Source organism: Polyergus mexicanus, unplaced genomic scaffold (assembly GCF_030449975.1).
Source record: "Polyergus mexicanus isolate NDT 795.1 unplaced genomic scaffold, iyPolMexi1.0 SCAF_21, whole genome shotgun sequence".
Lineage (NCBI taxonomy): Eukaryota > Metazoa > Arthropoda > Insecta > Hymenoptera > Formicidae > Polyergus > Polyergus mexicanus.
This window is the reverse complement of record NW_027223341.1, coordinates 274,496-302,036: the sequence shown is the minus strand read 5'-3', so window position 1 is coordinate 302,036 and position 27,541 is coordinate 274,496. Positions and strand designations below refer to the sequence as shown.

General features: G+C 30.9%; 1 protein-coding gene across 6 annotated transcripts in view; it reads left to right on the top strand.

The window, feature by feature from the left end:
- The window catches only part of Nmdar2 (NMDA receptor 2), a 160,860-nt gene that overhangs the window by 95,697 nt on the left and 37,622 nt on the right, over positions 1-27,541 (top strand). For 5 of the 6 annotated variants that reach the window (XM_070311990.1, XM_070311992.1, XM_070311991.1 and 2 more), the window contains one exon: positions 27,245-27,423. In XM_070311990.1, the coding sequence (XP_070168091.1) occupies positions 27,245-27,423 (179 nt within the window). Of the gene's footprint in view, positions 1-19,852; positions 20,570-27,244; positions 27,424-27,541 lie in introns of those variants that run through there. The other variant, XM_070311993.1, reaches the window with a different exon arrangement.

Genomic DNA, 27,541 nt, shown 5'->3' with positions numbered 1-27,541 from the left:
AATTCTTTTTATAGTATTTTAATATTTTTTAATTATACTAAAATATTATGAATATTATTTTATGAAGGATTATGTGTGTGTGTTGCACGTGCGTGGGTCGATACATTTTTTTTGTATACAACATAAAATGAAATGTCATTTTTCTTTATGACTTGTTGCGATTTCGACTATGAATAAAACAATACAACTTTTATTTTTTTCCCGACAAAGTGGATCAATCTTGATAGTGTTTGTTATCCCTGATCGTTTATCAAGTAGAAGTTTCAATCGTATTTACATTATAATCAGACGTTATTATTGTAATAAATTCCTCCGTGATACATCGATACGATATTCCGATTCCGTTGTCAATATTGTTACCGAGAACATTTAATCAATCTTGTTGCCAAGTTAATCCATCGATCGAATGCATCATTTGGACCATAGTACATATACAATATATATATAGGATCTCCCGGAGTCTAGCTGCTCGGCCATTTGTCTCAATAAAAGAAGAAATCAAATCAATCCGTTAATTAAACATTTCAACGGTCTCGTGACGTTTTTCTCTGGCCAATTCTTAATAACCAATTTTTTTTTTTTATGATACATTGTTATTTCAATCGCATCATTTTCTTTTCGCTAACTAGATCGCGAGACAGCTTCGGAAAAATAATGGGGGTATTATGATTTGCCGACGAAGGAAATGAATTGCTTCTCTTGCAGATATTTTTCTTATATAGCTTTTATAAACTTTTATTTTTTTGTACCTACATATATAAATTATTTAACACTCTTTTGATACATACATATATAAATGATTTAACTATTTTCTAATTATTAAACTTTTTTCTTAATAAAAATTTTGCATAAATAGTTTTTAAATTATAAATAGTTGAGAATAAATAGATTGTTAAAAACATAAATTGAGAAATATGTAAAGTTAATAACAGAAACTTATTTTGCATTCGATTTTATTATTGATTTAACGGAACTTAAGGGTTTATAGTGATTAATTATATTAAAATATAGGGATTATTTAATTAAGTGTTCAAAAAATTCATACTTAAATATAAATAGATTTTTATAGTAAACGCGAGAGAAACTTGAGTGAATAGTGAAATTCATGTGAAATTTACGTTTGGGAGTAAAAAAGTTTGTACACTTAGAGAGGCAAACGGTCAAAGGAAATTGCACCAGTCTATCCCGTCAACATCTCTCGAAGGTACAATCGGATGGGACTGGGTACTCGAGGCCGGATACGTTTGAATTTGTGATACCCTCTTTTCCTTCCTGATCAAACTTGTGCAACGACGCAGCGCGTCGAATTGAGATATCGTCAAATGTATAATGTATTGTAGCAAATTCATTCACATATATTATCGAAATAACGGTATAGAGTGTTTTTGATTCGAATATTGCAATCGTTATAACGAAAATAAATTGTTTCGTAAAAAAAAATTTTTTTTGTTACCAATGATACATATAATTTAGCGTTCGAAAGAATCAATTACACGACAGTATAATGATTGTAACTATTATGATGAAACAATTATTTACGTAGAATATATTGTCAAGAAAAAGACATACTTGCAATTTTAAAAGAGAGCGAACATTAAAGAACCAAAAGCTTATTTTAAAAGTCTGTCTTCCTGAAAAGAACAAACAAACGAAAATAAAAAGGACCCTGAAGTAGGTCATGCCTGGAATACGCACTGTTATTTGGTTCGGAGATGAAAAGAACGTGGAGGAAGAGGCAATACTTTGGAGCTGATATCGATGCGTATTACTTGATTCTGTCCGCGTAGAGAGGAAAAGAATGTGCTTTGTAGCGCGAAATGACATTTGGGGAACGAAGCGCAGCAGGAAAAAAAGGAAAGAATGCTACGTCAATACGCGACCGATATACATAAGTGAATTGTTATCTTCGGTATATAAGGCGATCGATGAGGCCAACTGATGTGAGAACGGTGAAATCGGAAAGAGAGAATGCACGTTGTGGTCCGTGCAGATACGAATAACACAAAGGCCATTCAATAAAGTGATTCGGCGCGAAATCTCATAAGCCGAGTGTACACGTTATGGTTTTCAGCGATGCGAGCCTGAAGCGCCCTTATGAATATTTGATGCCGATATCGTTATGTCGGATTGTATGCGTATCCCGTTACGCGACGGACATGCTCAGCCATATTTCCGTAGATGGCTGTATGCATAATAAAAAAGGGCACACACACACACACACTCACACACAGTTTCGATTTTATCAATATTATTTAAGACGCAAAGCGACAACCTTTAATGAACAATTTTTTATATATATGTGTGTGTGTGTGTGTGTATAAAATGTTTTAAAATATCATTTGCAAAATTGCAGTAATATTAATTGTTCATCTCTCAATTTTAACGAATAAAAAAGTGTTTTTCTTCAATTTATTTTGCTTCAACACGTGCTATTTTCTATTTTACAACGCAAATAACTTTTAGTATCATTATTTGTTTATTAAAAACGTATAGGTTATCTAAAAATGTATAAAACGTAAAATATTGAAAATATAACATATTAAAATGCAAAGTATGAAAAAAATATATAAATAATTAAAATTACTTTTCCTGCTATACGTTTAAACTTAGATCTAGTTGCAATAAAAAACATTTGAGAGACAGAATTCTATTTATACCTATCTTGTTTTTTTTTTTTTTTTTTTTTTTTACAGAAATAATATTTAATTACAATCGCTATTAAATATCTATTTTTATTTTTATACCAAATAAACATCAAATCCACCGCTTTTTTAAAAGTGACTGCATGCATAATAAAAAAGCAATTTGTAGCTGAATGATTTTATTAATACCAGATATTATCTTTCACGACATAAATAATTTTCCGCATAATATCTTATTATTTTAACTATTTTGAAGTAATATAAAATTATTAAATAAATGTGTGTTTCTTGCATGATAATATATCTATGAGTTAATTATTTTTTTTCTCTCATTAGACATATATACATGTATAAATTATGTTTATAGAATCAGTTGTCAATTTTTTTATCTATAATTATATCAAAGATAAATAACTGCTTAATGTAAATTCTTGAAATTATAAACTAAGCTGTTCATATACACATTCGCCCGCGTAATATTATTACCGCTCTCATAGAATCTCGGAGAACGCAAATGTGGCCAAAATAATGTAATAAAGAGCCGGTTCCATTCATGGCAGAAGACTTGTGAGCCTCACAGTTGTCCTTTATTTACTCGAACTAGTATATATTGTATGAGATCGCTTCTCGAATATTCTTACCATCAATATTCAGATTTTATCTCTAAATTCTACCTTCAATAATACAAATTGAATTGCTTTCTAGCAGAACACAGGATTTTTCGTAGATATTTGTATCGATGGGACGACAATTCAATTATTGCTCTTGGGATCGCGATGATCCGTTCATTTTGATTTTCCAGCATCAAACAAAAGGTTTTGTCCAAACGAAGGACTTCATTCAACTCGCTTAATCCAATTTAACGAAATGGTCAAGTTCCATTTATTGCTAAAGTTTACTTCGCAAAAATTGAATCCGATACTTTATGATAGTTTTGGTATATTTACATATATCCGTTTGTATCTTGTGTGTATCTTCTTGTGATATATATTTTATTATACAATACAGTCTTTTATTTTAAATGTATAATATATAAAATTTATCGTCTAAACTTTGATAAACTTCGAGATATTAAATTCAATTAAAAAATAATGTGTATATAATGTAATTATAATAGATTCAAGTATAAGAAATCAAGTTTTAAATTACATGTTAAATCGATTAATTTATTTCAACGGTAATTTTATTCTCTATTTAAACTTATATATATATATAATTATATTTATGTATTATAAAGTTTATATAATAAATTATCTAAAGTAGTTAAAATTTGAAGAAGGTAACAGAGACACATCTGAGAGAATTAAGAATATTCTTAAAGTCTCGGCAGTAAAGAATAAAAAACGAACTATAAGGATGAAATTATTTGTATAATATGATTTTTCAACATCGTCCGTGTATAAGGTTAATAGAAGTAGAGAACAATGCCCTTTTAATAACTACTCTGGCAACAGGCTAACGCCTCGTTATTTCTCTCTTTCCAAGCTATTTTACACAGAACCATGTTAATTCCGCTGTAACAGGGAGAATTTCGTTTTCATCACGAACGTGTTATTCCATCAGAATTCAATTTTGTTCCTAAACGTTCATGTACCCGCGCATACTAACAAAGGGATTTGAATGACAAAGTTGAAGGGATATATGCTGCAAAACAAAGCTATATTGCATTTTTCTCCTATTACTTTATAAGACTATAACTGGTCACTCACGAGCGGATGCGCTTCCAATACCGAATTCCATCGGCGATCTTGTAACCCTTCCAAGTATGGCAAGATCGTGAATTCGATTATTCTTGGAGTATCCCGGAGCAATTTTCGTGAAGAAATCTGACGATAAACATTCCGGAGACATATTATTAAAATAAAATTTACGTATATAAACGGATAATTTCCAGCAAGTACCGGAATAAAAACATAACTTTGCGTAATACAAAATTGCTATTAATACTGAGATATTATAGACTATCGTGTATGGATATGTGTGTTATTATTATTATTCTAGATATTTTAGTTTAATTATATTATTCAAGTCTTAGGAAGCTATCTATTTGCTACAGTTAAAAATTCTTTACAGTAATTTAATGTCTGATAATATCCGATATGATACGATCGCATAATTATTTTATTCAACTATTTCTATAATTTAATTTTATGTATTGTATACAGTTTATTTTTTTGTCTATCTAATGTCTTCATTTTTTTTTCTAATTGTAATTTATGTGATGTCTTGTGGTAGAACTCAAAATACTGCTCAAAGTTACATGTTTTATGTGAAAATTTAACGAGCACACGTATAACGTGTTTAGATGCCTGAGTAGACCAACCCTCGTTCAAACAATTATTTTACTTTCGCGCGTGGCATGGCAAAACAAAACTCAAGTGAATTTTGTCTTTAGGAGTGAAGCTCCTAATTACAGCACAAAGAGCAAAGTACTACATTGAACTCTCCTATTCTCTATTTAGTATGGTTCCGAACAAAATTACGTGTCCCTACGTCCTCTTACTTTCGTGCTACGTAGCAACGCAATCACGTACGGCGCTCGATTTAATTAGAATCTTGCGCGGCGCTAGATATAGTAATCCATTAAAATTCTTGGATCGAGAGATTCGAGTTTCACGACGCGATATATTTCAATTTTTATCGAATTTTTAAATATATAAATACTTGAAACTAATTTTTTCTACCGTGAAATCTATATTGATCCATATCACATTAAGATCCTTTAAACGTAACATGTAAAGAAATGTTTTTTTTTTTCGAGGTAAATGTAATTTGAATTTAATTTGAATTATTTTAGTATTAAACATCAAAATATTTAAATTTTAAAACGTAACATATTTTCTAATCTTTGGAGTATCATTAAATAGTATATACATAAAATAGATAGAATTTCGTGAGATTAGCAAGGGAATGATTAGATTCAAAGAGCAATTAGTCCGATCAAAGATTCACCAATGTAGAAATATTATTAAATTTTATAGTTTTTACGAAATGTAATATAACTTGACTTTAAGCTGACTTAATGTTTTGTATTTCTTGATCGACATAGAAACTTGAATTTTAATTACAGTGTCATGGAACTTGATTTGGATTTACGGCTGCTGAAACTTTAACACGCAGCACATAATTTTGTAAATTGCCGATATTTTATATAATATAATTTTATTTTTATAAAAATTTAATAATTTTTATTGACATAAATGTATAATTCAGATTTTTCGCTATCGGAAATATTATTATTGGCTCCATGTCTTGTTTTGATTCTTGGCCAGCAATATTTTTAGATCAGTATAAATTGAGTTACTTATTGAGAGAGTTTTAATAGAATTTCATTCATTGATTTAGTGAAATGCTTTCATTGCCTATCGAGAGAGAGAGAGAGAGAGAGAGAGAGAGAGAGAGAGAGAGAGAGAGAGAGAGAAAGTAAACGCTTTTATTGTGTATGGTTATTAATTATGTCGGACACAAATTTTTTTTATATGTTTACCTTAATATTTATTACATTAACATAGAAACGTGCGAAAGAATGTTAATAGAATCGAATCAGAGGTTACCGCTTACTTGGTCAAATCGCATTTGCATGTTCTGAGGAGAGGAAGTTCTTAAAAGAGAATCGCTAACGGATGTTGACCGTATTACTATCCTGTTTAACTTTGTTTTCGTGATTCGCTTTGCAACAAGAATCCGTATCGATTAGCGATATCCTCTATTTACGAGATACCAGCTGTACGAGATCATGCATGACGAGCACGAAATCACGTGATTCTGTGTATGAATACAATTACCTGTATTAATCGATTATCGATAGCGTCTCGTATTATCAGCTGTGATTGGTCCTGTCAGAAATCAATAACGTGCAATCTAAAACTCAATATAAGATAGTGACATGATAATAATAATTATAATATAATATAATGGCACCATATCTAGAGAGTGAGCGTTGCATTCCTATAATCTTTATTTCAGACAAATGATACTCTTCTAATAATTAAAAATTATGAGGATGTAGGAAGATTGCGATATATGTGTCGCTAATTTCAAGAGTCACAATTTTGTCCATTATAATAATTGTTTCTCTTCGTAAAAGGAACATTATCGTTCCTCCGTCCTTAATAACACGCTATGATCGCTTATTGCATTAAGACCAGATGAGTTCTAGCAAGCAGTTAGGCACCACTTCCGAGAGGAGTATAGAATTACGTTTAGTTAAGCGAAAATTTCGTTACGACCGACGTATAATTTTTAATAAATCTGTTCTTTTCCTATAACAGACAATAATGTCACACAAATGTCCCTATTATTTCCAATTATCTTTTTATTAATTGTATTTTAGCTTCTATTTTATAGATATGAAATTTAAATCGCTCTTTCGTATATTTTACTTGGCAAAAGTTGTGCGTTTGTAAGAATAATCATGGCAATAATTGTTTTAAGCGAGCATTATGATGTTTGAATTTTAGTTTTATTGTTTTTCTAACAAAATATTAAGATAATCCCTTTTGGAAAGTAAAAATGTTTTTGATATAATTATGCACATTTGCATTTATGTATCTATATGTGAAAGCATTTAAAAATATATTTATTATTTAAAAAAAATATATATATATTTATATATATACACAAAGTGTATTTTAAATACTTCAATTTAGAGAAAAGAGGCTAAGACATGCAATTAATATGGAAGCATTCTAATCAATTATTTTCCTCACTATAATAGCCATCAATTATTATTATCTCAAATAGAATCTCTTTGGTTCCATAGAATTAAACAAATACCGTAAACGATTTCACAACGTTTTCCGACCTCGCCCATGTTAAGCCATGAATATCAACCCCTCGCGACACATTACTCGACTTCACATAAATATCCTTTTTCCCATGCCTCGCTTTTTATCCTTTTCATATTGCATCAACATTCGAAAGCCGACCCTCATTTTCATTATGAGAAGTAGAGTGCCAAACAGAGTTGCAACGGAAGCGATGTGATGAAGAGAAGGGAAGAGAGAGAGAGAGAGAGAGAGAATCACCTTTCGTCTTTTATACGACTAAACCCTAACATCCCTCGCTGCGTGCGAAAGTTCTAGCAAACCCTTAAAGTACCATGGACCTCCGTTGCTGACGCCAACGCCGTCGCCGCGTATCTGCCGCGGTATCCATGACGACCGAGCACATGCGCGATGGGACAACTCGGGCCATCCGCCGTCGAGCATACCACGGGGGTGGTTTTTCGTGTTGGTACACCCGGGCGGTTAGCTGGGCGGTGTCTGTGGCCTTCACTTTCCTCCCGAAAATCGAAGGCTACGGGGATAGCCGTCCCTTTTTCCTCTGCCTTTTCTCTTTGTCACTTTCTTCATTTTTTCTACCCTCTTTCTCTTCTTCCTCTTTCATCAGTTCTTTTATTTTTCTTTCTTGTTGTCTATTTCCCTTCTATCTCCTCTATCTCTATCACCTCTAGTTTTTGTCTTCTTCGCTTTCTTTTCTTATCGTTTTCGCGCCGTGTTGTATCTTTCCGTCGATCGTATTGTCTCTAAAGCTCTTTCTCGACGATGAGCGTCACGTGTTAGCGTGTAACATGTGAAACTGTCGTCATATGGCTGCATCCCTCGTAATGGTGCACGTGTCAAAACAAGAAAAAACAAGTGAAAGTGTCGCAGTGTAAACGGTATAAGCGTCGAATGTCGATCGTGCGCGTCAATCGCTGCTCATACGACTGATAGAGAGCAAGCTGGAATTTTAGTCGCCTGTATCTTTCCAAGACCCTCGGAGCCCCGAAGGGTTCTCGAGCGATCTCGACGTAGTCGTCGAGTTCAATTCTAATCGGGTACGATGCGAGGGTACATGGGAGGAGCCTCGTCGTAAAATCGTGATATCGTGCACCGCGTGGATGTGACGCGGATCAACCGAGCTTTTTCGCTGCGCCAGTGAAACTTTCTGATCACGTGAGCAGCGCGAGGGTAACTAGGAGAGTGAGAAGAGGAGGGGTGGTGAGAGTCGAGAGAGTGTGCTGTAGTCAGCGATACGACGAGAAGAGAGATACATATTCTCGCGTGAAAAATCGCCGATGAATATCCCGATTCTTGTCTCCTTGCGAGAGCGACTACGTCGATCGATCATTTGCACATCCGCAATCTCGAAGATCGCTGTCAGTCTCAGGCGATCAAGTTTCGACGCGTCCCCGTACCGATTCTCGAACCGATCGTCACCGTGTGCTTTTCTTATCGATGAATTTCTTTATCGTAAATGATTCGCGTAATACGTGAGACGCCTCGGCGTACTCGATTCTGTTATTATGAGCGCGGAGATAGAACATGTTACGTTGAATGCGACGGCAAAACAGCTGATGCATGACGTTTCAACACGCACTGTTTGAGACACAATTTATCGGCCAATAGCGCCAATAGCGGTGATTTAAATAAAATTTTTCGCGTGCCTCTCTTTGCGACGACGACTCCGACAAAGTGTAGTATCAAAATGGATGGACTACAAAATAGTAGTATCCATCTTCGGTAAATCGTGCGACGCGCGAATGCGTCCAGTTTCGATCGAAAATGACCTGATTACATCTTCGGAGTTAGGATCGATCCTGGAGAGTGCGTGTCCTCTTTTCTTCGTCGGCCTGCGTATTCGTCACCGCCGTTCTCTTGCAGATTTTAAAGGAATGATGTGGCGTGTACGCAGAAACGGGTCTTCGTAGGTAATTGCATCACGGTCCGACACTACTGCCAGATCGATCACTGTCAAGTAAATCGCGGGATCGCGCGCGCTTTCACGCTATTCTAACAAAGATATTATTCTATTTCGTTGATTTTTAGAACAAGAGCATAATGAAAGCGGATGAGTACAGTTAATCGCAAGTCGAAGTCTTGAATATCTTTTACACTTTATTTAAAATTAAAAATAATTTATTTTAAAGTTTTAATCAATGAATATACATATGTCTATTTTTATACTCTTAGTTATTATTTATGTAATATATATTCAAACCATAGAAATAGTAAAGGTTTTCAAATATTCAAAAAAAAAAAAAATATATATATATATATATTCTTTATTGCGTAATTCTTTTATATTTCTTTTCTTCAATATAGCTCCAAATGTTATATAAATGCTTTTAATCCACAATTCTTATTGTTTTATATAGATAAGAGAAATATGCATTTTACGTGCTCTTACGATATTTAAATATTCAAATATTCAATTTAGTAATCTCATTCATACACAAACACGCACATAGAATATTTATTTTAAATGCTCACAAACTCCACGACTACAACATTTATTCCTATAAAGTTTACTTTAGAGTTAAGATAATATTAATCGGATAAAAGTTTGATCGTAGTACTTTTTTTCTTTCTTTCTTCATGAAAATTTATATTTGTAATATTATTGTGATTCTTGCCACTTGCTTTTTTGCCAAAATCGCGTTGTAAATAGGAATGCGTAATTTTCGTGATGTGCAATATATGTCTCGCGGAAAAATTATATTCGTGCTATTTTTCTCGTAACGCAACCGCTCTTATACGCATCGACATGTTAGGCGCGAATTAATTTTGTCCGTTATTTTCACGCCAAGTTGGCGTAACACTAACTAAATGTATCGAAACACGCGCATCTCATTATCTCTCTTGCATGATAAATATTTCTCTTGGTGCGTTCGTAGCATCGCCAAGTGATGCATGGAATGACGACGAGCATCTGTTTGCGCAATACTATCCGAAAATGCACTTCTACATCCATGTTTAATTCTTCTGTAAACGCCAACCGCAGCCTTCCGCGGCGTACATTGCTTAACAAGAACTTAATTAGAGGCTGCATCGATTGAGTCTTGCATGGAGCCGTGTAAAGCTCTATTCTTAATAGGAGATGACGTTCTTTACTTTTCTCTTTCTTATTCATTTCATTCTATTCTCGTTTTTGTATTGTACCATCAAGGGCACGACATTATGGTCTGTTTACGATGATGTGTTAAAATGACGTGAGTGTCACGCTATTTTCACAACGAATCTCATTCTACTCGATCGTTGCGATGGTATAGTCGTGAGATTTATCGTTTTCAATCGCGAATGTTCATTCGCATTGCGACTGGTTAACGGCACTGCTCCTGCAACGTTTCTTTGGTTATCGCATCCATTATTACCACACGTGATATTGATTCACTGTCCTCCATTTACGAATATCTCTGATATATTTAAATGAAATGTAATGTACTTATCTCTCTTTCTATTTTTAATTTATACTAATGTATTTTACTCCTGTCAATGAAAGATGTTTATACTATATTTAATAAAATTAGCTAAATAATTAAAAATGCAAAATTTGGAGATTATTATAAAAATATTAATGTGAATATCAAAATAAATGTGTTTTTATAAAATGTTCCATTAAAAGAGACATTATACTATATTTCATAAAATAAATAACATAAATATGAAATAGTTGCAAATTATATAATTTTATAACATTAATATATATACTGTTTTATAAAGTCCTTAAAAGAAGTTAAAATGAATATACAAATTTTTAAATGAGAGATAATTTATATAACATTTTTTTCCGCAAAACATATTTGTAGATTACTACAATAGGCAAATTATTAATTAATATTTTGAAACAATGGAAACTATATACATATATATAAGCAATGTTTTTCCGTATAAAATTTGCTTATTATTAAATACGGTTTATACCTTCTTTCCCAAGTTTCGGTTATAGGAACAACTTTTACTACGTTAACAAGTACTTTACAATCGCACAAAGCTTGTACTAAACCAGCCGGAAAGCTGGAGGGTGACGTATGGCGTATGGCCTTAATAGCCGCTTTTATTTTTCGTTTTTCCCCTTTTTGCCTTTTACAAATTGGTAACTCTACACTTTGTTTCACGCTATAGACAGTCTTCGGGTAGTCGTGTGAGGTGATATAATGGTCTTGTTTCATACAGAATTGTTTGTTTCATTTATTATATCGCTGAAATAAGGAAGATATCACTTACTATACATTTCGCGAATAAATATATTTTAAACATTTCTATAAAAAACAATTCTGTAATATTTCAGATGATTAGATGAGAAGTAGATGAGTGTATCAAATATTTCCTCCTAATTTTTTCTCGATATTTATATTATTACTATTATCTCGTATTTAAAACACGATTAACAGTTCTATTATTAATATAGGTACTTGGGAAGATGGCCTGAAAGAGATTTTTTTATAGAATGTTACATTAATTTTTTATTTCTTTGCATAAGAATTCAAAAATCTTGATGTGCAATATTTATTTTTTCCATAATACTGGCTATATTTTTGATTAAATCTTTTTATCTTCTGAATAATGAATAAAGCTTAAGCTATTTTTCTAAGCATTATCTAGAGATTTAAAAGATAATTTCAAAATTGAAAAAGATATAAGAAAAAATTTAAGATAAAAATTATACGAGTGAGAGTCAAATATATTTGCGGTCAAACGATGTAATTAGTATGATATGTATATGGAACATAATTAATTAAAGTTGTTAACAAATTGATATAGCAATATGAAATATCATTTAAAGTTTGGAGCGTTAAATATTTCATAAATATTTCATAAAATTCAATGAATGTTTCAAAAATTTAATGAAATTGGCTTCTATTAAAGTAAACACGTATGTCACAAAATACAGTTAGGGAAGACTTATATATATATATTTATATATGCCGCGATATATAATATCTAGTATATATTTTTTTAATAACGCGGTCATCCCTTATTTGTCAAGAGAAAGTGACTGCGTGGCCAATGTTAAAAAAACAATTCCAGATTGTGTCATACTTGTGTGATATATGATAGCCCGGACTAAATCTTTTTTTGCTCGCATTTTATTGCCCTTTGGATTCGTCTTTTTAAATTCTGTTTGCAGCATAATTATTGACTAGTGTTGATATTTGAGTCACGTGCATGAACCACCTGTGGATGGTAAACATATACAATCGTTTCATTTTTAGTTGTGCATTATTAATTCGTGTAGCAATAATAAATAATATCAAATAAAGTATACAAATGCTTTCTGTATTGATGCGTGATCTTCACATTTATAAATACGTTTTCATTTGTTTATTAAAAATATCACGCGTATATTTTATTTTATATAATTTATATATATATCAAAATATAAAGAAATAATAACAGCAATAAGCTCATAATAATAACAATCAAGTGGGAAAACTGGCAAATAAGAGCCAAAGCGCGGGTATTGGTGGACGAATTTATTTATTGTTAAATTTTAGGAATAAATGTGTATTAAAAATGTACGTTTCGGATTGTTTTTTGCTTCAATTTAGATATAGATTACATTGGTATATCAAATTTTAAAATACCTTTATGTAATCTTTATATATATTTATGGTATATCTAAGTTCACGCACCAATACCTGCGCCTTCGCTCTTATTTACCTGTTTTCCCACTTAATTGAAAGTAAAGAAAGTTATAGGATAAAATATTTACGCGTTAAAAAATAATTTTATTAATATATTAATTAATATATCATTATATAATTTATTATGAACAGGCATTGGCCCACAAAGGACTGTCACGCCAATGATAATAATTTATCATATACATAGAATAATACCATATATATAGAGAGAGAGAGATAACGCTTATTTTATATATTATTTACATATTATCAAATAATTATGCAGTTTAAATGCAGTGATTTCAGTTTGTGAACGCGTTGCGCGCCTAGTTTTGCACATGAAGCACACGGATAAGCGGATAGTTAAACTATAATAATTGCAACAATAATTCCGCCTCGGATAATTTCAAGCTCGTAATAATTTCAAGGCACGTTGAAATTATTAATAACCATATATCTGTAATTGTTGTGTAATCGTATAATGTAAAATATAGATATAAAGTTTTATTAAAATATAGATATAAAATTTTAACATATAAAGTTTAATGATGGAAATCTTTTGTTCTTTCGTCCTTTTGTCAAAAAAACTGTTATTCATTTCGGTTTTATAAAGGTAAAAATACAAAAACGTCGCGGTTATGGAAAATGAATAATAATAATTTTCAATATCTGCTTATATGCTCAATAGTAGTATTATATATACATATATTCGCTTACACTGATTGCTATCTCGCATATTGCAAAGAGAAATAATTAAATTTGCGAAATCTATCATTAGCCAATAATAAAATTGCTTTTTCATTAAAAATAAATTCTTAAAATGTATAATAGAATTGGTAATGGGATCGGGTTTAAAAATTTATTAGAGATAAAATGCACATACGTAGCAACATATTCTGTCGCGCGAAATAATCGAACGATTGCGAATAAAACTCAATTGTTAATAGCGAGAATTTCTATCTATATCGCATAGTACCCTCAATTCATATTCAATTTAATTTCATGCGTTGGATTGCGATAAAAGAGCAAGCGATCGTCCCGTATGAAAATGGGTAAAAAGTGGGAAAAAAGAAAATCGACATGTTGAATCAGTAAGTCGAAGAACTGACGAAGTTAAATTTTTGATATAAATATATTCCGCTCATACATAAAGAGTAACGACTTTTGTCTACCATATACTACGCGTGAAATTATTTGTAGCGATTTATCTGTAGAATGTGAGAGTTATACGTGAAATAATTTTGTTTTTTAAAGATTTTATTCAGCAATTTATATTAATTACATTCCAGTATAAATAGTATATCTAGGATAAAAAAACTGAGATCTAAATCGAGTACTTTGCAAGAAAGATATTTTTTGAATAAGCTTAAAAATTATGCATTTTATATTGTTAACTAATTATTGTAAAACTTTATCATACACGTTATTATGCTAGAAATTCATTAGTATGCACAATATCAGAGAAGAAGATACGCGCTCTCCACATGGCTTTGTTCTCACTTAATTAATCATGTTATGATGGAGCACGTCGACGGGAATTAACTTCATTTCCATGATCGAAATGACAAAATATGCATTACCTTTGCTTCTGATAAAACGCGCTAATGAAAAAAAATGCAAAACTGAAATATTAAAAAATTTTCAACCATAAAGAATAAACTATAACGCATAGCAACATCCTTAGATCAGCACCAGAAAATGGAAATTTAATTAGAGCATGCTTCGCCGGGTCTTTATATTTTCTTCACTCACATCAAATTCAATTCTAACTTTTTAAGTTGAACAAAAGAAGAGCAATGAGAGCAAAATTGAAGTGAAAGATCGTATTCAAAAAGATAACGTAGATACAATTATAAGTCTTTAAACATTTAAGAAACATTGCTAAAAGAACTTTTTCATGCCGATGAGAAATTGAATCGATTGTCTTGATAAAGTGAGGTATATCTCAAAGATAAAGAAAAGGAATAGAATGATTAATTAAAAAATAATTTTTAATCAAAAAAGTATAAGACGTACGTATAGACATATGAATATTATTATTATACTATAAAGAATATTATTCCCTTAAAATAATGGCAGGGATTTTTTATGTTTGAAAAGCCATGATCAGATGGAAGAAAAACTTGGAATGTAGTAAATTCGGATTGCTAACAAATGAAGATAAAAATTAGTGTAACAAATATTAATGACAGAGAGAAATTTATACTTAAGATCAATTCCCTGTAATCTCACGGTTTGATTTCTCTTTTTCCTATTTTGTTTTGTCGCACGACTTAAGACGAATCAGACAAAGAAAAAAAGAGAGAGGGAGAGAAACTGATCTTTATTATTCTCCGTTCTTACGAAGCTAAATATGATCTTGAAAGAATAACAACTACACAGATCAGCACAGAGAATTTTCATTATTAAAAGTACATACATATACATAGTTCTTTTTTCTTTCAATTCTCCTTATAGCAAGAACAAATCGAAGGAAATCATTTTACAATGTTAGTCACTTTCTTTGTTCAATTTTCTAGTTTCTTCCATAAAATATATTATCGAAGAAAATACGTCAAGATTACGCGATTTATATAAATGAACATATCTGAGATTATACAAAGATTAAGTTTTAAATGTTTTTAACTACAGTTATATGATATGGAGTTGACAGGAAATAAAATTATAAAATATAGAATTTACATATTCGTAATTTTATTTTTTATTTGTTTCGAAATAAACGATTGTGATCTTTGTTCTTATATTCATCTCACAATGATCTGCGTCAACGCAGAAGAGTAGATGTTCAAAAACTCTTGTGCAATTCAAGATTCTGTTACAGCGCGAAACCATCTATACCATGTTTATTAATACGAGGAGTTCGTTTCCAATCTGTATCCCTTTATTTCCGTTTGTTTGAAGCCCCATTCCTATCAATAATTCTGACAGAGCGTTGAAATGTGGAACTGCTTGCGCTGCTTGACATCGAATCGAGATCTTGATGGATAATGCTATCCGGATATTTCCGTGAATCCTGTTATCGGCGATTTCCTCTTGGTATAAATAGCTCTAATTCGATATATCTTGGAGCTACTTGAACAGTTATCGAGACAGTTATCTAGAATTTGTCAGAAAAAATAAATAAAGAGAAAGAGAGTACGTTATTTAAAACAAAATATATGAAAACGTTTGTTCTCTCTTTTTCTCTTTATTGTTTTCATTAATTGGCTTTTATAAAAGAAATTATAATTATTAGAAGTAATATATTGTACTAATTTTTAGAAAGAAATTTTATTGTTAGTGGAGAATAGAACCGGTTGTTTTTTATATGAACATGTTTTTTTTTTACGTGAGATTTACATGTCATCGAAATAGGATTGAAAATCGATAGATAATATTTATCATATAACCAGTCAAAGTCATGTAATACAATTTGATTTATGTCGATATTTATTCCAAAACTTGTCAACATTATCTCTATATAATCGTTTAGAGTGACCTGCATTCAGATGCAGATTCGAATTCTTATTCATCTCTACAGTTCCATTCATCAATATTTCATTGTCAGATATTTTTCATCAACTTTTATTGACCAATATAGAATTATTGTAAAATTTTTATTGATTATTTATTTTCATACTTATAAGGTGTCTCGTAAGTACATAGATATTTTGGATAAAGAACCAAAACATTGATTAAACATTATCGATGAAACTAGGCTAAAAAGAATGTTTCATTAATCATATTATCGGCATTTTCCTTTAGCACGGATAGTTCCAATCTGATCTAGGGAAATTGTGTTTTGCAAGCTAGAAAAATTGTGTTTGCGATAATTCACGTCAAATGTGAGACTGCTGTGGCAATCGCATATGTCGAATACAGTTTAATCGGGACAAATATAAAATATAAAATATTTGAACATTTATATATCTAACGTTAGGTAAAAATAAATGTTTACTTTATTTATCTTTTCTTGCTATCATATATATATTTATATATAGAGAGAGAAAGAGAGAGAGAGAAATCTAAATAATTATAATTTATTTAGTATCTATTTGTTTTTCTTTATTTAATAAAAGATTTTTATTGTTACAATAAAAATTTCTTTTAATTTGACGTTTAGTATGCTGTTAAGATCTTATTAAGCGTATTGTTCTTCGTAATTATGCAACAGCAATTTCTTGAATGTCACAAACGTAACAGAATAGATCGCCATTGTAGCTCTACGAATTTCGTGAATGAACTTTAGCCATATTATTTGAGAAATTTGCCGAAAATTTCATCGGTGGTCATCGGTTGTGGGATTCCGTTTCATGTGACCATGGTCTTTCGGAAATCCAGGGTTTATTCGAAGCTGATACGGCTATCTTCGTAAACTTGGATATCGATTTCCATCGGTGATACCACGAGTGCCGATGTAACTTTCAAATTTGCCGAGGAACACGATCCGAAATCCTGAAGTTCTGTAGATGCCTTTTCGGGTTAACAACGATGTCTTGTTGTGGAAGGAACACGGTTTTGTTTATTATACGTAATTTCGTTCGTCCGCCTCTCTAAAATTAGCTTAACTCGTTGCATTGAACACATTCAAGGTTTGCTGTGAGATTATAATTAGATAGAGATTAGATTTTGGTATTTGCATTTAATAATTCTATTCTATCTTACACTGTTCTATTTTATTTTATTTTTATTCTTCATTCTATTCTATTCTACATTTGATTTGACATGACAAATAAACATATTCAATCTTAAATAACTTTGTGGTTAGTATTGCGATAAATGTTTAAATATGATTCAGAATATGGGTGTGTGTCTACTTAAATTTATTTTACTTAAAACCTTTGATAAGATTTTTTGAATGAAATTAAATTTTATAGAAACTTTTTCATCAAGAATAAAAAATGAACTATGCGATGGTAAAATTGAGTTTTGTCAAAAATGGATAGTTATTAGAGAATGATGTAACAGAAAAAAAAAAAAATGAAAAATTTGAGCACTTTACGGCCAAATACGTTTATATCACGAGATCTTAGATTTGTAAAATCAAAATTTTAGGCGCAGTGCTATTATAAAATTTTCCCGTCTTGCTGATAATATATGCCATAATGCAAATTTCTCACTTATTGCTTATATACGTTTCGCGAAGAACGTTAATTTCCATAAAAAAAAAAAAAAAACACGCTAATTTTCGATCAAAAATGTAATCCGGTTTTTCTCGCTTTCTCACTGTTTTGTATTACTTTTATGCTTGCAATAGTCAACAAAATGTTGTTTCACATTGTTTGCAGAAATGAGAGAATGTAAGAGTGAGTGCAAATAATGAAAGCTTTGGTAATCGGATAACATGTTTCCATTGATTTCTATACTGCATTCTATGACAAATAATAGATATATCGAAGGGAGAGAAAACGGACTTGTGATGGGACGCACCACTGCGCTCCCATTCTTTACCGAGCCGTTGTTACTTGGATTTACAACGCTATTCTCTCGCGTACGTTTTCATTTTATACTATATCATATTGTCCGTAAAACTGATGGACGAGCATATTTGAGTCGATAGAGAGATTTCGATTTCCTCTGAAAAATATCACGCTAAAAACATATTTATCTCTAACATATACATTCTTTTATTTATTTCTTTTTTTTAGTTATATTTTGACATTTTAATGTACAATATTTTGAACAAAAACATATATGTTCGTACTTTTGAGAAATATTAATAAAAAAGAGAAAGATTATGAAAGTTTAGAAAAATGTAATAAGTGAAACTAACATGAATATATATGTATACACATATTGTATAATATTTGGCTATTAATGTCACAGTAACTTTTGCATTTTAATGGATTTTTTTTCAAACAAAAATAACAAAGATACATGCACATGCACGATTATCAAACGCAAGTGTACGATATGCCATCATAATTAGCAATTAATGTGGTATTACACGCCGCGGAAGGTAGCTCTCCATCAAGCGAATGAAAATCTCAATAATTGGCTCAGTCGCGGGTCCTGACGCTCTAGATCCTCGCGAAATTATCGAGCCGATTAATTGAAAGCGTCGTAATTGCTTCCGGCCAATCTTGTTGGAGCTTGGCAAAGAAATAATAATTGCAACAGCTGTGAATAGGAACAGCTGAGAATATGGTTGAATTATTAGCATACAATGGTAACACGCAATCGTAATAATTTTAAACTTTGCTTATACATCGAATACATTTAACAATTGAGTTATTGCAAAGGTTTTCTAACCAATATTTTTATTAAAATAAATTGCGAACAGATAGACAATCAATGAGATGAATCAGAGCACAAAGTTTTAAAATTGGAAGCGAACGGTATTATTTGTACGTTTCATATTTCACATATACGCACACATACAATAATATATATTTAGGTTTTTAATAATTCAAGTTTTTAAATTGTCGAGCATATATAATTGTGGTTTAAATAAAGTGTTAAATATTTTTTTATAATAGCAAAGTTATATATATATAATGGATAAAGAGCATGTATTGTATAACTTAATCATAATATATTCGAGACTTAACTTGCGATTACAGATTTTCGTCTGGTATAGAGAAGTAAATATCTCATTTATCTTTCAGCATCTTTCTAAGTACCAGCAATCTGATAAACATTTCCTCGATGCTTCACAAATTTTTCAATCCTTGTGTCTAGTGTCTGTACAGTGTCGTCTTGTGCTGATGAATCAAATTTCGTCTTCCTTCTCTAAGATGTAATATTATGGTATATATTAACAGTTCTTGATGTTTAAAAATTATATAAACACTATTGAAAAAGGAGTGTTGCTAAAGTGTCTTATCTCGTTGTGATATGTGTTTTTTGTGATGCTACGTGCGCGCGTTAATTAAATTTTAAATAAATGGAATATATATTAATTGGATCATATATACGCAACTATCGTGTGATTAAATAAAATTTTCAAAAGGTAACAAGAAAAAGCCTAGGAAGTGTATGCGTGGCAAGAAGAGTCTTACAACTTTTAAATGTGATATATTAAATGTTCAGTGGTGGCATAATGATAAGAACACGAAAAAAAGCACGTAATAATGACTAAAGTTAATTGTCATTCGATAATTATGACAATGTACCTGACTTCCATCCAAAGTGTAATAATGAATATATTCCCGCAAGACTGGACATCAATCTTTTAAAGTTATAAACAGAACAAACCAAATTTGCGACTCGAGAAAGAAAAAAAAAATGCGCGGCTTATACGTTCTGTTGATGATGGGCGTACTTGTCGCCACGAACAGCGACGTAAAGAACCGTTTGAAATCGTCAATCGGTCACCCTGGTCATCAAGAATCTAACAGGACCAGAAACAACACCTCATTGCAGAGTCTCACTGTCAGCATGATAGTGCCGTATACGAATTTCGGAGCGCGAGAATATAGTAGAGCCATCAATAAGGTCGTCCAGAATCTGTATAAAGGTCATGCCAGGACTAAGGGTCAGACCAAGTTCTCATTTCTGGACAAATATCGGTTGCAAGTCAGCCATAGAATGATGAAGCTCACGCCGAGTCCGACAGGTAAATATTTCCATAGCAGATTGAATCTTGAGAAGAAAGGGTTTATTTTGTTGTTAGACGCGCGTACAATGTGTATGACTAATATTATATATATCTGATATATATAATTCTTTGCTATAATTTATTATATAGATATAGAATTCGATGTTTATTTAAAGTAATTTTATTTTAGAAACATTTCCATTAAAAAGAATATGTTATTGTTTATGATAAAAAATTTCTTAATATTCCTCTTTATTTAATACATTTAATAACTTATTTTTATTTGTAATGTAAAAATATGTTGTTGAATGCAAACTTATATAATGTAGTAAAATCTAAAACGCTATAATTTTGCGCCATTAATAAGTTTATATCTTAATGATGTGAGTGTTTTTTTTTTTTTTACTTTCTCTTCTTTGTCTATGACATTTTTAAATTAATATGAGGATAAAATTAACAGATTTACGCGAATCTAGATAGATTCTCGTTGTAATTTGCAGCGACTTGACTGGGGTTGATAAGGCTCTAATAGATAAATAAGCATTCGTGTGTGATATAGAGGAAAGAAATAGTTGTTTGCTCTGAATATAAATGGTGCCCACTCGCCTAACATCGCGAGATGATGAGGTGGTAAATGTGATGACGTTAAATTCAGCTTTGCGACTATATTTTTTTCATTAACATTAACAATGCGACATAGTATTATAATGACAAAGTTAGCATTGCGTACATATTTTTTGTAGCCAAACTTTTATCAATATGTATAGTAATTTTATGAAATTTTAATAGCACTGAGTGAATCTGTGAGAAGTAAGATTACTTTCAATATAACTGTCGTATGTGATATTCTGTGATATTTCTTTCCGTTACTCCGGTAGTGTTTGAAGTCGTGTGAACATCGTCAAGCAAACACGACAAACCCTTTTGTAATTTTCCGTCCGACAACGTTGACCAGGAAGATTTCGCCGCGGAAAACATCTCTCTGCGCGCTGTGTTTCACTATAGGAGTGATACACGATCTGTCGAAATTAACATTGGTACGATGCATTTCTCCCGTACATTCGAAAGATATCCCGACGTACCGATATTTCAGGCTTAACTTATACACGTCGACATCGGGGGATAAATGTCAGTGTGTTTACACGCTTGCTGTCATCCGGTATATGATTCTCGCGGAAAATTTGATATTGGACAGTATGTGATATTTGGCACAAAAGCATACTGGCTGTTCTAATGTAGATATTTACAATGTCACAATCGTGATCGTATCATTTTACAGTAATAACGGCGCTGTGAACTTTAAATCTTCTTTCAACTAATATAGAGAAAGATAAACAATGTAACAAGAAATAATTGCATTATTAATTTTTGGAATGGAATAGAACTTTTCCAACATTCTTCGAGATACGAGATGAAATATATAATGTCGCTAAATATAAACATTATTGTATGGGATTAAAATCTATTTTGCGTAAATATGCATAAAAGCAGACCATACCTTACCGATTTAATCGCCACTTAGAGAAGAGTGTTCTAAGAGTAATTCTCCGCAAGACTCAAGTGGCAAACGTCATTGATTTAGGAGATGTAACAAATTAAAGTTTCACAGAGACTTAATGCTTTTTTTCAAGTATTATAAAGTAACATTGGGAAAAATGAAGTTTGTGTACGTTGTATTTGTTGTAGAATAGACATGGAAAAAGTGTTTATTTACATTTCCGAGATAGGTATATGGTCATAGATATTTTGTCAATAGTTTCATCTATTTCTCGCAGTTTATTTTAATAGCTTTCAACATGCAATTACCATATATGAATTTCTAACTCTTGTATTGAAAAATAATATTTATTGAATGCGTGGGCGGGGGAGAGGCGGAGCCGAACAAACTTTATTTTTAAAACTAAAAATGTAAAAGTAGATTTGAGTTAGGTAAGAATTTTTTCGGAGTAAAGGTGCAGAGAAAAGGGCTCCGCCTCTCTCCCCCGTCCATGCGTAAATGATATGCAGCCTTTCTCAATCAAAAAATAACAAATTATTACAGCATACATAAACTTTATCGTTGAACTTGAATTTGTTATATTTTTATTTGTTATATTTCGTAAATCAATGCTATTCGCCACTTGATTCTTGCGGGGCATTATTCAAAACACTCTCCCTTACAACGTATTTGAATAACGATGAGGAGTTCCCCTTTATACATATTTATCCTATTTACTTTTGTTTCTTCTTTCGACACAATTATACTAAATATAATATAAAAAATAGTCAAATTGCTCTATACGGTATGGATCTAAATAATATATATCTTTGAAATAAATTAAACAATTTAGATATATAATTTAGATGTATATTTAGATACATAACAAGTTTAAAGAACAGTAAGCAATTATCGATTAAGCTGGTATTGTTTTACCGCACTAGAGATTGCTAGGTTTTAACTTTTATTAGATTCCTGTTTACGAAAGCTCTATTAAACTCGGCTAGACTTAGATATTTACTCAGGATACGTTCCAGTGCGTTCAATTAAACTTGCATCGTTAATTTGTATCTTACGGTGAAAAAGTTTGTAAATGGTATCGTACCTTTACCGTCTAGGTTTTTGCATTTTATCCTATCGTAATGTCAAATTTTCTTTTGACGGATTTTAATTAAAGAAAACTTGACAATTTGCGATTGACGATAAATTAGCTGTCACGTATTAGACTCGCATGAAAACGACTAAATACGATAGAATAATTAAATAACATAAATGGATAGGATCTTCTTCAATGCATTCGCATTATGATATTCTACATTAAGCATACACAATGATTCTATTGTCGCTATTGATTATTGTTTCATTAAACTCCGCTAATCGTGCGTTAAAATAGTTGTACGATCTTAAATGTGCCAAAGAAAAATAACACTATAATTATTATTTCTTGGCATTCCTGCAATATACTTAATTTCTTTCGCAACTTACTTCGGACGCGGAACTTCGCTTAATGAATTAAATAAAGAGAGACAGTTACAATTTCTTACATTATAGTATATATTGTTGTCTAAACGAATAAAGTTAATTGAATTAATAGAAACTTGCGTCTAAGCAAGATATTTATTGAGCAGAATACCTGTTTCTAGTAGAATAACATTGTATATAGTCAGACATGGTAAGTAAAAGTCGCAAAGAATATATATTGTATAAGAAAACAAAAAAAAGGGAACAAATTATTTTGTTATACTTGTATATATTTATTCTAGAGGGCAAACACACACATCGTTCAAATATAGAAATATATAGCTACAGATTCTCTATACGTTCATAATTGGTTGATTAATTAGTAGCGCGGTTAAGCCGGTTATTGATGTACAAACGTTGAGCCGCAACAACCAAGAGAGCATTCCCAAGCTAATGTCTCCGATTAGACAGTGTAATCGTTATCAATATTGTAATTACTGGCGAAATATCTGTGTGGCTAAATTTGATTTATCAGAGTTGTCGTATTGACATTGGTAATTGTTGATCGAAATAAATATAAGCAATTTTTGATTTGCCGATGCGCACATGCGTTATTATTGATAGCTCGGGATTAGTGAAATCCTGTTAAGTTGTTTGTAAATACGGTGTTTAGAATAACATCGCAAATGCAATTGCAGGCAAGAGAGTAATCTTGATAAATTACACGTTTGATTATGTCAACCAAATTTATGTTAATATTGTCATGGATTGTAATAAATCACGTTAGATTACGTTTACTGATAACGGAATATTTATTAGTGTATTGCAGAAAAAAATTTATAATTTGCCAACGTACAAAAAATAATGGAATGCAGCTATTATTAAGTTAAATAAGAATAACGATTTTTGACAGTTATCTGACAGTTATCAAATGAGACAACGGCAAAGTTCAAATTTGCTAAATAAATTACATTTAATTTAAATGCGAGATATTGTATGCCAGAATCCCTCGTCTCTTTCGCCATTTTAATAGAAATTATTAATATTCGCAAAATATACAAAATCGTAAATAAGTCATTTATCGTTTAAACCGAACACCAAGAAGAATCGTAAATAATCTATTCGTTAATAACACTTGACGAGAGTTTAAAACGAGCGGTTTCAGCTTATCGAATTTGTTGCCAACTCTGCACTTTTATTGGTTTCAGAAATATGAGTATCGATAGATTTCGAAATAAACAAAATATTGTGAAATATTTTTTATTATAATTGTGCTGCGTATTGAAATTTTTTAATACAATGTGTAAAATAATCCGGATGATTATTTATATCAAAATATTTGTAATGTTTAAAACAATAAAACAATGTTTTAAACAATAAAAAAAGAAAAATTTATGAAAAAGCTATTTACAAATAACAATATAGTTTTAGTGCGATTAATAAACAATAAGTATATATAATCTTAATCCATAACATTAATCTATCTGAATTAACAATAACACTATAATAGCTATCTCAGCTACGCGAAGTAATTTCTGATCAAAGGAGTTTACCTTAATCGATTTGTTGCTCCTTAGTACAGATTTAGCCCTACTACATATTCATTAATTTGAAATATACTGTAATACACGTGTAATATACTGTAACATCTAGAGAAAGGAAACTACCTATATTAATTAATTTAATTTAATATAGAGATTCCAAAAATATTTTGCAGATAGCTTTACAAACTATTGATAAAGAATATGTTTATTTAATATATATATTGTATAAAATTATTTTCAAAGGAGAGAGAGAGAGAGAGAAAGAGAGAAAACATAAACATACAATATATTGTATTTCATTATTTACTGCTTTTATTCTAATAGCAAAATAATCGCAAATTATTGACAATATTGCATATACAATGTTACGGTTAATTTTATTTTTAGTACTATTTTATTTGGTCACATTAAGGCGGCAAATATTATTACATCATATCAGTTGTTAATTTGTCGCTATGGCTTTGTTAATGATAATGTATACGAATATATACAGTTCTGATTATACTGATATAATGCTGGTCAGTAATCATATTACAAATCAAATTAGTTAATCGCGTATTTTTAGGAGATTGATATCGAAGATACGAGTAAATTACTATTACGCATATTTTATTTGCTTTTAAATATTCATTTTCACACTTGGCATTTAAATTAATTTATTAAGAAAAATTTTATTGAGGAATATAAAATATGACGAAAATTAATCATGCATTTCATATTGAATTCATTATAAGTACTATTAAATTTAGTATAAAGTAATATAAAGAAAAGCGCGTATATATTCTTTAAATACGCATGAAGATTTTTAAATTGCGTATCTAAATATCGTATATCCAAATCACAATTTCCATGCGAGATGTTTTAAAGTTTGAGATCCATTGAATAAAGATCATATCGGTCATCAGACGAGACCAATCAATTTTTTCACACCGATCGATCTTCTCTAGAGTACTTGATAAAATGTGGGAAAGCGTTCATATTTCATAAAACGGTACATCACGCAAGCGTTTTCCGGATCAGAGAATGTTTTCAGTTATGAGTAAATGCGGCTATTAAATGTAAGGATTGCGAGATTCAAAATACATGCGCGGCTTTTACACAAGCAAAAGAATTTCGAATTTCCGCTCCGCCAACGCACAAGCTTATTGTTAAAATTATACTAACATTTCGTTAATTACAAAATTTCAGTCTGCTTCTATTTTATGAAATTCAGTATGACTAGTTTGGTTTTACAAACAGTTGATAAATTTTATTTGAGTTTAACAAAATATCTATACACCTTTTGTATATACAATATTTACTCTTGAAACAGAAATTGTTTGTTTGTACAAATGTTGGTATATATAAAACAATTCTAAGTTAAACATAATAAAATAAACCACACATATATCAAATATCGCACAATCAATTGATTATGCGACATTTTGTCAGATTCTTTTATTAATAAACAGAATATTTATTCTGCGTCTTACAAGAAAATCAAAGTATCGTTAATTTATGAGACAAAAGAGATTAGAAAATAAAAGGTTGTTTAAAAAATGTAGAATATAATCGAAAACATTATTGTTTGCCTAAATTCAAGTACACTATGTTTCTTCCGGCATTTTAATTCAATCTTATAACTTTTGTGCTCTCTATTTAAATTCAATTAATGAGCGAAGCAAATAGATCTGTCGCGTGACGTATAAAAATCCGTTAAACTAAAACCTTAAATTATCTTGTATCAAGAAACAATAGAATAGCATGAAACGAGGTCAATTGATCAAACAACTCGCTGCGCGAAATAAGTCGGACTGCATTCGTGGATTGAGTATAACGTCCTTTTCAATGTTGTTTTATTTTTTATTTTTTGGAAAATAGGTATGCGCACATAATAAAAATGCGAAATAGAATGGAAAAAAATAACGCGATTGCGGACGATGCTAGGAAAAGTTAAAAATGTATCTACCGCTTTATTTCCACTGCTAAACAATGCGCTTAAGGATTTAAAAAAAATAAAAATTTGTGCAATTTTTCCGCAATTGTGCAATTTATAATTTACAAAGAGAGCTATTAACGCATAGTTGTATTGAGCAGTATCTCGGATTTTATTAATTGATATTAAAAATTAATATGAATATTTTTGAAAATATCTTTTTAATGTAAGGCAATAAATATATTTTTATTATTAGAATTTTATTATTAATTACAGTGGAACAATGTATGTTGCAGCTATTTTAGACTCGCTCTGCAAAGAATTTCTTTCGGTGAACGTATCGGCAATCTTATATCTTATGAATTACGAGCAATACGGACGTAGTACGGCCAGTGCTCAATACTTTCTCCAATTGGCTGGTTACTTAGGAATTCCTGTGATCGCATGGAATGCCGATAACTCGGGCCTCGAGAGGGTGAGTATAACAACTGTGGAATAAAAAGTGAAAGAATTTATACGAATTTATGTTTCTGCCAAACACGCAAACATTTATTTGTGCTTGCGGGCGAAATTTTTATGACGTTAAAGAATCC